This window comes from Populus alba, chromosome 14, assembly GCF_005239225.2.
Source record: "Populus alba chromosome 14, ASM523922v2, whole genome shotgun sequence".
In the NCBI taxonomy this organism is placed as follows: Eukaryota; Viridiplantae; Streptophyta; class Magnoliopsida; order Malpighiales; family Salicaceae; genus Populus; species Populus alba.
Genome location: NC_133297.1, coordinates 3,393,506 through 3,405,950, shown reverse-complemented (window position 1 = coordinate 3,405,950; position 12,445 = coordinate 3,393,506). Strand labels below are relative to the sequence as shown.

At 31.3% G+C, this 12,445-nt stretch overlaps 1 protein-coding gene across 6 annotated transcripts; it reads left to right on the top strand.

Moving 5' to 3' along the window:
- Positions 1-3,149: 3,149 nt before the first annotated feature.
- On the top strand, positions 3,150-9,391 carry LOC140954519 (PHD finger-containing protein 6-like). Of its 6 annotated transcripts, none has more exons than XR_012167876.1 (7): positions 3,156-3,279; positions 4,766-4,851; positions 5,091-5,566; positions 5,745-5,868; positions 6,215-6,445; positions 6,531-6,655; positions 7,924-9,387. XR_012167876.1 is itself a non-coding variant. In XM_073404388.1 (7 exons), exons 5-7 carry the CDS (start codon positions 6,093-6,095, stop codon positions 8,292-8,294), a joined length of 849 nt encoding a protein of 282 aa, XP_073260489.1. In that variant the 5' UTR covers positions 3,156-3,279; positions 4,092-4,479; positions 4,766-4,851; positions 5,091-5,566; positions 5,745-6,092; the 3' UTR covers positions 8,295-9,391. The 6 variants fall into 6 exon arrangements, 5 of the variants coding, with proteins under 5 accessions (XP_073260490.1, XP_073260489.1, XP_073260491.1 ...); XM_073404388.1 differs by adding an exon at positions 4,092-4,479 and having other exon boundaries at positions 5,745-6,445; positions 7,924-9,391; XM_073404390.1 differs by having other exon boundaries at positions 3,156-4,479.
- The last annotated feature ends 3,054 nt before the right edge of the window (positions 9,392-12,445 follow it).

Here is a 12,445-nt window from a genome sequence, read left to right as displayed (position 1 = left end):
AAATAAAGATCAAAATATTGTCAATTTGTTTTTTGTCACTAAGGTCATACATGTAATTTTTACTGTATTCTAAAAAGGAAAACGATAACATCTTTGCCTCACAATGTTAATTTGTTTTATTCCAAAAGTATTTTGGTTATATTTGACTGTTTATAAATATATTAAATAAATAAAAATATCTTTAAATAAATCTATAATATTATATCGTATGAAAAAATAAAAATATTCAGGGTTCAAGTATAATATGATATTTTAGAAACGGTTTGTTTTAAAAGTTTTATATGTGTGGCGACCTCATATTCAGACGTGAAAGCATTAAAATAATTTATAAATAGAGGTAGTGATTATTTTTGAATTATTTTTTATTTAAAAATATATTAAAATAACATTTATTTATTATTTTTTTAAAAAAATTATTTTTGATATCAACACATCAAATCAATCCAAAAAAATAAAAAAAAATTTAAAATACTTTTTAAATATAAAAACAAATACACCAAAAAACTTCCAATCTGCTATGCAACATAGAAAATAAATACATAAGCATTAAAATAATGTTTTGCACTCGGTGCGATATAAAAAAATACATTCAGTATATACTAAAAGTTTTTTTTTAAGTATTTTTTATTTAAAATTTATTAAAATAATATTTTTTATTTTTAAGAAAATCTAATATCAACATATAAAAAAAAAATTAAAAACATATAAAAATAATAATTTAAAGTTAACTAAATTTAAAAATTTTCAAAAGCATAATCCAATGCAATCTTAAATATCTTTTTAATATATATTTAGTATTGTGGTAGAAGATATTTTATATTTTAAAATATGTTTTTTTTTTTGCATGGGACAATAAAATTAATGAAAATCACTAAAATATATAATTTTATCATTTTTTTAAATACGCGCTCAAATATAATTAGAAACACAGTAACAAGTACATTTTTAAAATACACACTCATATATAAACACAGTAACAAACAAGTTATTACAGTCATTGTGTTCTTTTCACGAGCTAAAATCACAATGCTCAATCATACTCCAATATTAATAAAATTGTTCCTGGACCAATGTCATTCAACATGGCCAACCCGATAAGTTAATCCAATGATTCATTAACAAGATTCAAGTAAAATTTTATATTAAATTATATAATAGTTAATTTAGTTAAAATTTAATTTGATTTAAAAAAAATTAAAATGAAATCGTTTTATTTTTTCTAACAAATCATAAAACAATATTATTTTAAATTGATATAACTAAATTCATGTTAACCCATGATTTAAATTTAAAACCGAATCATGAACCAGCCAGATTTAATAATATTGTCACGAGCTAAATTGAGAGGGTGTTTGGGAGTGTGGTAACTGTTGCTTTTCAAATAGCTTTTCATGCCGAAAAGTATGCCAATAATGTTTTTTTATTTTTTAAAAATTATTTTTAATATCAGCACATCAAGACGATCTAGAAAGTACAAACCGAACTCAATTTTAGAAAAAAATAATAATTTAAAATTGTGCAAAAAACCGTTTGGACCGCAGTACCAAATGGCCATCAAGAGGTGACTTGCCAATGTCTCACTCGAATTAAGGAGAATCCAATAGCTACTGAAAAGGTTTCAAGCCCTTTAAAGATTTTTGGATAACCGGTGATTATAAAAATAAAAAAAAAATAAAAAGGAAGAAAAAAAAAGTGAAAGCTTTCTAGAATTAGATTAATTTATTAAATCGAAACCAAAAAATGATAAAAAAAATACCAGTTAGTGGTAATGGTAGTTAATTAAAAGATCACTTGGTATTGAGCGCGTAAAAAAAACCGTTAAGTAAGTTGAGTAGTTAATGTTTTTTTTTTTTTTTATATTGTGTTTCGTGTTTTAAATTTTGATTTTTAAAAAATTAAAATAATATTATTAATTTATTTTACATGTAAAAATCTATCTTCCATTAATTTTAACTAAATATATATATTTTTTAAAATCATAACAATTTTTTTTTAAAAAAAAACTGTAACTATAAAAATATACAGTATCAAACACATGCATATAAAAATGTTTTAAAAGTATATTTTATTTTTAAAATATAAAATTAATTTTTTAATGTTTTATTATGACTTTAATATGATAATTTAAAAAATAAAAAATATTTTAATATTTACACCATGATATTTAAAATATTTTATATTAAAACACAATAATATCCACACAATATACCTTTTTTTTTCCTTTCCTAGTATCATCTCTGCAACCCTCCCCGAGTCTAGCATAAAAGGTTCATTGATGGCTTTAAGTATCAGGATTGAAATTAGAGGGAGTAAAAAAATTAGAAAAATTAAAAAGAAAAATTAAAAAATTAAGCTATGAAAAAAATGATTAGAATTTTAAAAAAAATTAACTGGTTTAATTCAGTTTTGATTTTACAAGTTTAAAACCAAAAAAAATAAACCAAACCTAAATTGAAAAAAACCAAGCCAAATTGAAAAAACCGTGCTAAACCAAAAAATCGAGTCAAACCGGTTTGAACTAATTTTTATTCTAAAAAATTAAACCGAAAAAAAATCGATTGGTTTGAACTAATTTCAAGTTATTTTTTTAAAAATTTAATTTAATTATTTTTTTATAATAAATATGAAAATAATTACCCCTCAATGAAACAGAGATAATAACTGAACCCCTGCGAAGGCATATGGTTTTTATATTTGTTGACTGGGACCTAAAAGAAATAATTAATTATTCTATTTGACTGGTATTAACTGCATTTAATTTAATATTATTTTATCCTAAAAAATTATATTTAAAATCTTTTAATACTATTCACTTCTTTTTTAAAATAAAAAATAACACGAATTGAATAAAAAGAATCAAATTATAAATAGATCTAAAAAATCAATTAATCTTAAATTAAAAAAATATTTAATTTATTTCACAAAACTAAAAGTACAAATTTATAATTTACTCCACAACCATCCTTCTTCTATCTTCATTAATAATTTATACTATTCACTGCCTGGCATATCAACTTATTTATCTCCCTTTACCGAAGGAAGACAGCGATCAAGTTTCAAGTTTTCAACACACACTCACACACGCCCTCTCTCCCTCTCTCTCCATCCTTCTCTCGGCTTACTGTTGGTTACTGTGATAGTGGTGGACCTGGTGGTAGTGGCCAGTGGTTCCTTTTATTTCTTTTACTCTCTTTAAACTTCCAAGAAAAAGAAGCCAAAGGGGTCCCAGCACTACCCCAGACCAGCACAACAATGGAGGAAAAGACCCACCTTGACCTGGTAAAAGGATCCTCCATTTTGTCTCTCTTATCGTCTTTTACCCTACCGAAGTCCCACACTTTCATAAAAAATCTTACTTTAAGCCAACCCAAGAAAAAAAATATTAATTTACACTTTGTTTCGATTTTCCATATATTTAAAAGAAGAGAGTAAAGTAACAACATTTTCTTCTTCGCTTTTACCCCTGATGATGATATGATAATGGTAATGGTGGATTCTTGTGGGATTTTTCTTAAGTGTTCATTTCTTGAGTCTCGAGCCATAATCTCTGCAATTTTTATTTTTTTTTGCCCCCCTTTTTTTTTTTTTTTTTTCTATTAGCTTATAAAAAGTTTCTCAAAGAAAGAAAAAAAAACTCGTGAAAAGCTGTTGACCTGTTGCAATTCATTTCGAAAAGTATATCATCTTGAGCTAAGCTTAAGAGTTGCTTGCAAGGAATGAGAGTTGCTATGTATTTTAGCGCGGTAGCTTCTTTTTTATTTATTTACATTTTAAAAAAAACTTCATGTGAGGTGCGATATACAACTCATTACTGCTATTGTTGTTTTCCTTGGAAATTATAATTTCAGATTCCAATACATTTCATTTCTTTGTTTGGTGCACGGATATATTAACAAGTGAGTTTTGGGTTGTACATGATACTCACTTGTTACGATATTCTTTCAAAAAGCCTCAAATGGTGTTGATGTTTTTGAAAATTCCATGGTTTATTTTATATATTTTCTCTACACAATTCATTTGATATGTTTGAAGTTAGGCATGGTTTTTTTCTCACTACTAATTTCAATTTTTTCTTTCTTTTTTTATGAAAGAGTAATCGTCACATAAAACATGCGTTGCATATTAATTAATGAGTATTACCCGACAAGTGACAACTGGTGTGGAGCTTGCTTGCGCTTTTCTGAGGAGGTGGTGAACCAAGAGGGGGGTTTTAGGGGAATTCTCGACCAGGGGAAGGGGCCAATGTATAGAACAATCTATAGTGAAGTTTTGTTATATCAAGTTGACAAAGAATCAATTATTTGGGGCAATTTTGTGCCCGAGGCATGGTCTAACTGGTATAAATAATCATATTTCTCCGTCAAAGAGGAGTTGTAAGTTGATTCCCCTCTTCTCCAAATATCAATCAAGGACAGAGAGAGAAGGGGGGGGGGGAAGAAGCAGAAAGATTTTGGAGCAATCCAATTTGCGGGATCTTTGGTAAAACATGGGATCTCTAACAAGCATTTTGAATATATCTTTAATCTATGGATATCCATGGGATTCAAATCAATAATTTGCCAAATGGTGTATTTGTATCAATGCATCCTGTCTGCTTTGCGATTTGCTAAGAGCTATTGGCCATACTCATGAAGCAAACAAGTTAATTAATTATGATGCTCAAAGTTGATAGCATTGTTTGCTACCTGGGCAAAAAGATTTCATTAATTGCTGCCATTCAATGATATTGGATCACAACTCTCACGTCATCTTTTCCACCTTGCAGGTGAAGCTCTGTGACATATGTGGTGATGGTGGTTTCGGGGAACTTATAGCAACCTGCTCTAAATGTGGAATATCTCAAGAACATCTGTAAGATGACCCCCCCCCCGTGCATGCTCATTTGCCTGTATTTCTCAAAATACACCTAGTTGTTGTGGAACGTTACATTTTATCACCGAGCTGGGAAAATTTACTTGTTTAAATTGGCTAGGCTACAATTTCAATTGTTTGTCCCTTCATTTATTTATTTTGCTTCCAAGTGGTATCTTAAATTTACTATTCTGTTGTATGATGTCATGAGAATTATGTTGACACTTCTTCTTTTCCAGTTATTGCACGAGGGTTTTGTTCAAGGATACCATAGAAGATTGGATATGTGAAACGTGTACACCATGCACAGACATAGCTTCACCGGTTTCACTAGGATGTGACAGGAAGGGAGACTCACAGAATTGCTTTGATGCTTTGCGACATGAATCACATGATGCTCTGATAACTTCCGATGATTTGCGAGGGCCGCATCATTCTAAAAGGCAGCGTGCAGTAACAACTGGAAAAGTGAAGTTTCTTACTGCTGAAGAAGTCATTAGATTATCATCAGGAACCACTAAAAAGGAACCTCCGTCAAGAAGTAACTTCAGATGCAGAACTAGTCATTCTCCTGTCACTTCAAAATTCTCTCCTACCAGGGTGCCTCCGAACCCCCCCAGAACTATCCCTTCATGTCTTATAAAGCCCTATGGACATGGCAGAATGCAAACCAGTTCAACAACTAATAATCAACAGTCTCCGAGAACATCAAAAGGTGACAAGTGTTTTCTTTTCATTTACTTTTTGCACAGAACATTTTGTGTAAATGGCTGAAAAGATAACAACTTGGAAAACTGGAGGCAATCAGCGTGTAAGCTCCTCCTTGTACTTCAAACCATGCTTGGCAGCAATTTGATTTCTTTTTCTTTTTCCTTTTCCTTTCCTATTTACAGGAAAGAACTCTTGCCCCGTTACCGTAGCTATAAATTCTGATGTTGAATAGAGAGACCTGCCGAATATTCTGCCTAAGCTTAGGCTGTATCATCCTCATTTCCCTGCTTTGCATGTGACTTGGAAGTATGCTTCTCATCTCTATTATGTCTTTCTTAATGTGATGTATATCTTGCTTGGAATCTAATTTTGCCACAATTGGCAGACCAATTTCAGTAGCTAAAAGGTTTCTGGGTCCTGCCTTTTCTTTTAGCAGGGGCCTTCTGTTACTTGGTTTGGCTTTGTAGAGTGGTTTAGTTATAACTGTTTTTGTTTATATAACATTTTACTTGGAGTTTTGGATTTGTAGAATGGTGTCTGAGGTCCCTGTTTATATTACTGATATGCATTTTACAGCATTCTCTAAAGCATTCCACGCTCACTTAGAAACTCATTGTATAATTTCTATTGATTTCTCCTCTCTTTTCTCAAGGGGAGGCTTCAAGTTTGATGTTGCCACACAACAAATGTTTTATGGTGGATTCCAGGCTCAGCTGCCATGCAGAGTACATAGGAAAGCTTACGAGTCTTCACGGAAGATTCCATTAATCCTTCAAGTTAAATTACTTCCTCAATGTGATATTTGGGAAGACCTATTCCAAGACAGTTGTCCAGATTTCTGTGATATTGCACTTTATTTTTTCCCTTCTGCTAATATTGAGAGGTACATAGTTTTTGAAATTTAACTCTGTAGATTTGTTTTGGGACATATTATTAGAGCTTACTAAATGTTTCCCATTGATTCGCAGATCAAAAGAGAACCATGCTAGCCTATTCCGGCTTATGGAAACAGAAAATGCAGCGATGAGAAGTTACATTGATGGTGTAGAGTTGTTGATATTCACATCTAAACAGCTGCATGTGGAATCGCAGGGTAATCTTTCTGTCTCTTTTTTCTGTTTTTCTTAGCTATCAGTGAATGAGTATGTTCATGTTAATCTTCTGATCCCTTATCTTTCTTGTTTGAGATCTTAACTAGAGTATCTTTTCTTTGTGAATATCTAGAACACATGAATTGAATTATTGCATCAACCATAACTATATTGTTATTTGTCCTTTTTGTGATCGGACTAGAAGCTCACACCACTAAATGAAGTGCTAAAATCAACCTTTTGTAGTGGTACTGTGAGTAGGGGAAGGGGAAACAGGAGATAAAGGACAAAGCACCAAGTTGAGAAAGGAATTGATTATGTTGTGCGTGTTTAGATTGTGCATCTACCATCTTGGTTATTTTATCTTTTGACTGGGATCCTCATATTTCTTAGAACGTGATTTATCATATTTGCTAAATCTAAGCCAGAGATTTGAAGCCAGTGGTTAGTTGTTTTCCTTCATTAGGTGGTCAGGATATTTTCTTACATAGAATTCGGCATGTGTTAAGCTCATTTACTGAAAAAAATCCTAGATTTTCATTTGAAATTAACAGTTTAGATTTAACAAACATGAGAGAAGCCACATGCTTCATCTTTTGTCTTATCTTTGCATGCCTAGTTTTAAATTTGTTTACTAAAAGGTACTCCAATTCTAGTAATTCAAATTATGAACAGAGATATAACCAATGAACTACTTGTACTATTCATTTCCCTTTACTTTTATGCTCTTAAAAAAATTTACTTGTCAACAACCTAGTGACGTGTGTTGATGGACAGACATAAATTGATGAACTAACAGAACACACTATTTTTAACTTTCACATTGGTCACTCGGAGATAAAGAGGTATTTGGTCTATAATAGATAGCTTTTAAAATATCTGAAATGGTCTATGTTAAAGCCCAAAACATGCATCCCATAGTCCTCTTTCATTAATGGATGCAGTGTTGAGGTATCAAGCAAGAGGAAAAGGGAATTAGAGTCTAGTGGTTTATACCAGTAAATTCCTTTATGACTATGCTTCAAATCTCTGGCTTAGATTTAGGCATTCAGCAAAACATTCATTTCAAATCTATGGCCTGCTAGGAATTGAAAATATAAAAGCAATTTGAGATTGCATGAAAAGCATTAGGCTTTATTCAGATTATTGGAAGGCTCTCGGTGGCCATGCTATCGTTCTGAATGTCCAATAGTCTTTGTTGCTGAACATGCGTGAGATTTGCATAATTTTGTTGATGCCTTCGTTGACATGATTTGAATGTCTTCCACAGATATTATTGCAAGGTCAGGCATGGGAAACTTCTTATGGGGAGTTTTCCGGCATGCAAAACATGATAAAATTATTTGTAACAAATTCCCTTCATTGGCTACTCCTTTGGGAAGTCAACATGATGACCATGCCAACATGGATAGAGATGAGGCTGTTGGCATGGAAATTGACATGGTAGGTGGAACTGTTTTAGGTAGGATTGACGTGGCTGTTTCAAAAGAATCATCCAGTAGGTTCTGTGTGGAGTCTAACAAGGAAACTGTTGATGAAGATGCCTTGAAATCCAATATCTTATATTCTTTCAAGGATTTGGATTCCACTGTCGAACATGAAATTTCTAAACCTGAACAAGCTCACCATTTGGTTGCTTAGAAGATAAGAGGTGATATGGTCTCTCTGGATCCCCTGCAGAGCTGCCTTGGAAAGTTATCTGATGCTATGGATGATGCAGGCGTTCCCCCAGGATTCGCAGAGTTGTTGAAGCTGAAACTCAGCAACATTTTACAGGAGAACGCACTTGAGAGGGTGAATGGAGATGGGAGATAGATAATCTTAAATCTTACCCTATGGAGGTCAAAACAGAATTGCAAAATTCTGATAATCTTGAACAAGATTTCAGTCCTTAATTGCATACCAAATCACCAAGGCAGGGTGAAGTGGTACCCCGGTTTCCATCCCCAGATGACGGAGTCAGGCTGAACGTGGCTGGGGTTTTGAAGGGACATCCAGGTGTTGCTGGTGCTGCTGGAATCATAAGTGATGAATCTGGAAATTGGATTCCAGGTTTCACGCTCAATCTGGGTAAGCGTAGGAGCTTCATGTCATCTGAGTTGTAGGGTATATTTCAGGGCTCAATGTTTGAGGATTTTCAAAGAAAAAATTACAAATTTGATAAAAAAAAATTTCATATTATTGTGCATGAAACAAATTCTTATTTGTGGGGAACTCTTAAAAATAACACTCCTTTTTCCAGGTGTGTGTTTTTGATGAGAAAGATGCAGAAGATGAACATCTATCTTAAGGCCGTTCACCCTGATAATCATGTTAATTTTATTAGAAATATGAACTCCAAACTGTTTGATACGTGAAGAAATAGGGTTGCTAAAAAAATGAATTTAATTTAATTTGATGGAACATCATCCTCAAAAGCTGCTTATCTTTCAAGGGGATAATAACACAATAAATACGTGTATTAATTTTATTTTTTTAAATCAAGTATTAAAATTTATTTTTTTATTAAATGAATGTGTTTTTTTTTTTAAAAAAAAAATTGTAACAATTGAAAAGCTTATATGTATGATATAAAAACATTATTGATGTGTTATTCAAGTGACAATGACCACTTATGACCTAAATACCAAGAGATGATATGACAAATTAGTGATGACATGGTAGTAATGACATGGAAAAATAGTTTTGATGGAATATTTCCCTCCATCTCATTTTTTTTAAGAACATAAAATGTATCTTTATTAATATAAAACATTAAAATTATATTTTAAAATATTTTTATATTTAGTTAATACCGTAAATTTACTTTTTATTATAAATATAATATTTTTCCTTTTTTTCAGTTAATAAATACTTTTATGATAATTTTAACTAAAAGAAATAAAAGTAAACAGTTTTTTTATTTAAGTTTTCATAAATATAAAAAATTAAAATGATTATTATAAATTAGACTCTCATTTTTTTATGGAAAATTGAAATTTCCCTCCAATTATTTTTTATATTCTTAAAAAAGATTTGTCTTGATTTTTGAGTTTATAGTCGTGATGAACACATTAAGCTACGTGATCCCTCGTTATAAATTCTAGTCTTGAAATTACTTTTTATTATTATTATTATTATTATTATTATTATTTTTAGTTTAACGTGAGGTGTCCGGGTCAGCTTGCGCGCACCTTGACTAATCTCACGAGCCTTAAAGTTAACGACCATGTAAGCCTCCAGTGGCCATCATATGAGCAAACTCAGGGCTCGAACCTGAGACCATAGAGAGAGCAAACCTCTTGGTCCCAAACTCTTACCACTGAGCTACCACCTAGATGATTTTATTATTATTATTATTGCGAGCACAAGTCATGTATGTTAATCTTCTTTGTCAATATCTCATTTTAATCAAAAAAGAATTCTCATTTTGAAGTCATGATAGAAAGAGAAGGCATGTCAATCATATGATAACAACACTATACTTACAATTTTTGCGAGGAAAAAAATCACTTGTAGTTAATTTAAATGGAAAAAAAACCTGAAAAACTAACACGAAAAAGAGTTTTAGTTTTTGAGTTGTTATTCGTTAGGTATACTCATGAATGACCGATTAATTCAAATTAATTTTTTTAATAAAAATAATATTGTTTTTTTTTTTTAATGTTGGCACAAAAAGGTTTTGCCAAGTCAACCTTATAACTAAAAACTCAGCATGTTAATTAGATTTAATTAGGTTAATATTTGACTCAATTTAACTAAAAAATCAGTTTATAAGATGAAAGCTACCAAACCAGGTTTAACAAAAATTATTGTTCGCCGAGATCCTGGTTTTCATGTTCAATTAAGCATAAAAAATTGAAGTCCATGGAAACATTTTGGGCTGATTAGAAATATGGTTTAAATTATATTTTTAAAAAAAATTATTTTTTTTGTTAATAATATATTTTTTTTTTATATTTTGAATCGCTTTAATGTGTTGATCTTAAAACTAATTTTTAAAAAATAAAAAAATATTATTTTTATATATTTCGGCATGAAAAACATTTTGAAAAGCAATTATAACCACATTTCTAAGCCGTTCATGTAATTAAACCCCTGTTTAAGAATGCAATCTAAACAAAGGTTCATCAAAATTGAATTATTTTATATTTTCAGATTGTTTTAATGTATTAATATTAAAAAAAATTTAATATATTTTTAAATAAAAAATATTTTAAAAACCTATAATTTTTATGTTCATGTATTAGTGGAAGGAGAGATTCAACAGACCTAGGCTGCAAGCTGGAGCCTGGAGGTAAGCCTCCCTTGTCTCCGAATCTCGACTAAACCTCTCCCAGTCCTCCCGGATTTTAATATGTAAAGTTACTCGTATTTCTTGGAGAGTTGACACCCTTTTCCTCTTGATCTTCTCTAGCATTTTGCTAACAGCACGTTGCAGGGCACCAGAATAGTCGACTGGTTCTCACTAAAAACTGGAAAATTACATTACGACCTGGTCCGACGTTGATCATTTGCAGGCCCAGCCATTCCAGGTAATTTCTTGTAATTTGACAGTTTATCCTCCATCAATAATCCTGGGATGCTCAATAATACTGTATTATGTACCCATGCATGAATAAACAGTCAGTTTATTCGATGATCGGTGACGCTGGGAGTGGAATTAGAAAATTCTAACTGGGTATCATCATCAAAACTATAATAAAGTTAGAAAATAAATATTTTATTTTTTGAGGGACTAAATGCATAACTATTAAGAAAAACTTAAAAAATTAAAAACTACAATTATTTTTTAAAAAAAAAAACTTTAGGGCGCTAAGCTTCCTCGAAACTTGTCTCAAGTCCGCCCCTGGATGACCTACATCGTAGTTATTAAACTCATTATGATATTTTGCATTGATTTGATAATTCGTTGATTTTGAATTTGGTCTAAATTAAGTTTGTTTTTGAATTACTTGAAAAATTAATCTAATGTGATTTGATGAGTCAATTTGTATTATGAATTGTCCAATTAACTATTTTTTATATAATTTTTATTTAAAAAAAACATTATTTTATTATTTAAAAAAAAACCTTATCCAAAATAGCATTATTTCAAACAAAAATTAAAATAATAATAGACTGGGACTGACTCGCCGATCCGAATGCTAGCACCACCAAGGCACCAACTCCTGAACCAAGCCTTGAAATGAGTCATGTAATTATGCCCTACACTCCCCTCCTAAGGACGTCAAATGCAAGCTAGCCGCTAGCTAGAATTGAAAAAACGCGTTTTCAAGACGAAATACAAATTTAAATGCTTGACCAGCCGGGGTGGTCGGGCCGGTGTCCGGACTTGCAAAGACATGTTTCCCGGGCCAGACCGCAGTCTGCCTCGCATGGATTACCATACATTATTACATAATCATGTCAAGCCAAGACAGAATGATCCTCTCATTAAAAAACAACATTAATACGTAGCAATAAAACTTGGTCAAGTCAAGATCAGTGTTGTATATTTTATAGATTCAGACAAAATTATTTTTTGTATCAAGGGCTTGATTTTTGGAAACAAAAGTAAACGAAACTTGTCGATTTCAAAGGATTTTTTAATCCTTGACGCGCTTATTGATAGCCCTAACATGAGTCCATCTATTCCTTATCATTCTCGTATTTCTGAAATTTTGTGTTTCCTCACCTGAACAACGTTAACCATGGCAAACTTCTTTCTCAGTTTGCTCACTCTCAGTTTGCTCACTCTCAGTTTTCTCACTTCATATGCTAATGCTCAACAAAACTACTCGAAGGATTCAGCACTAGACTGCAACGCTAAT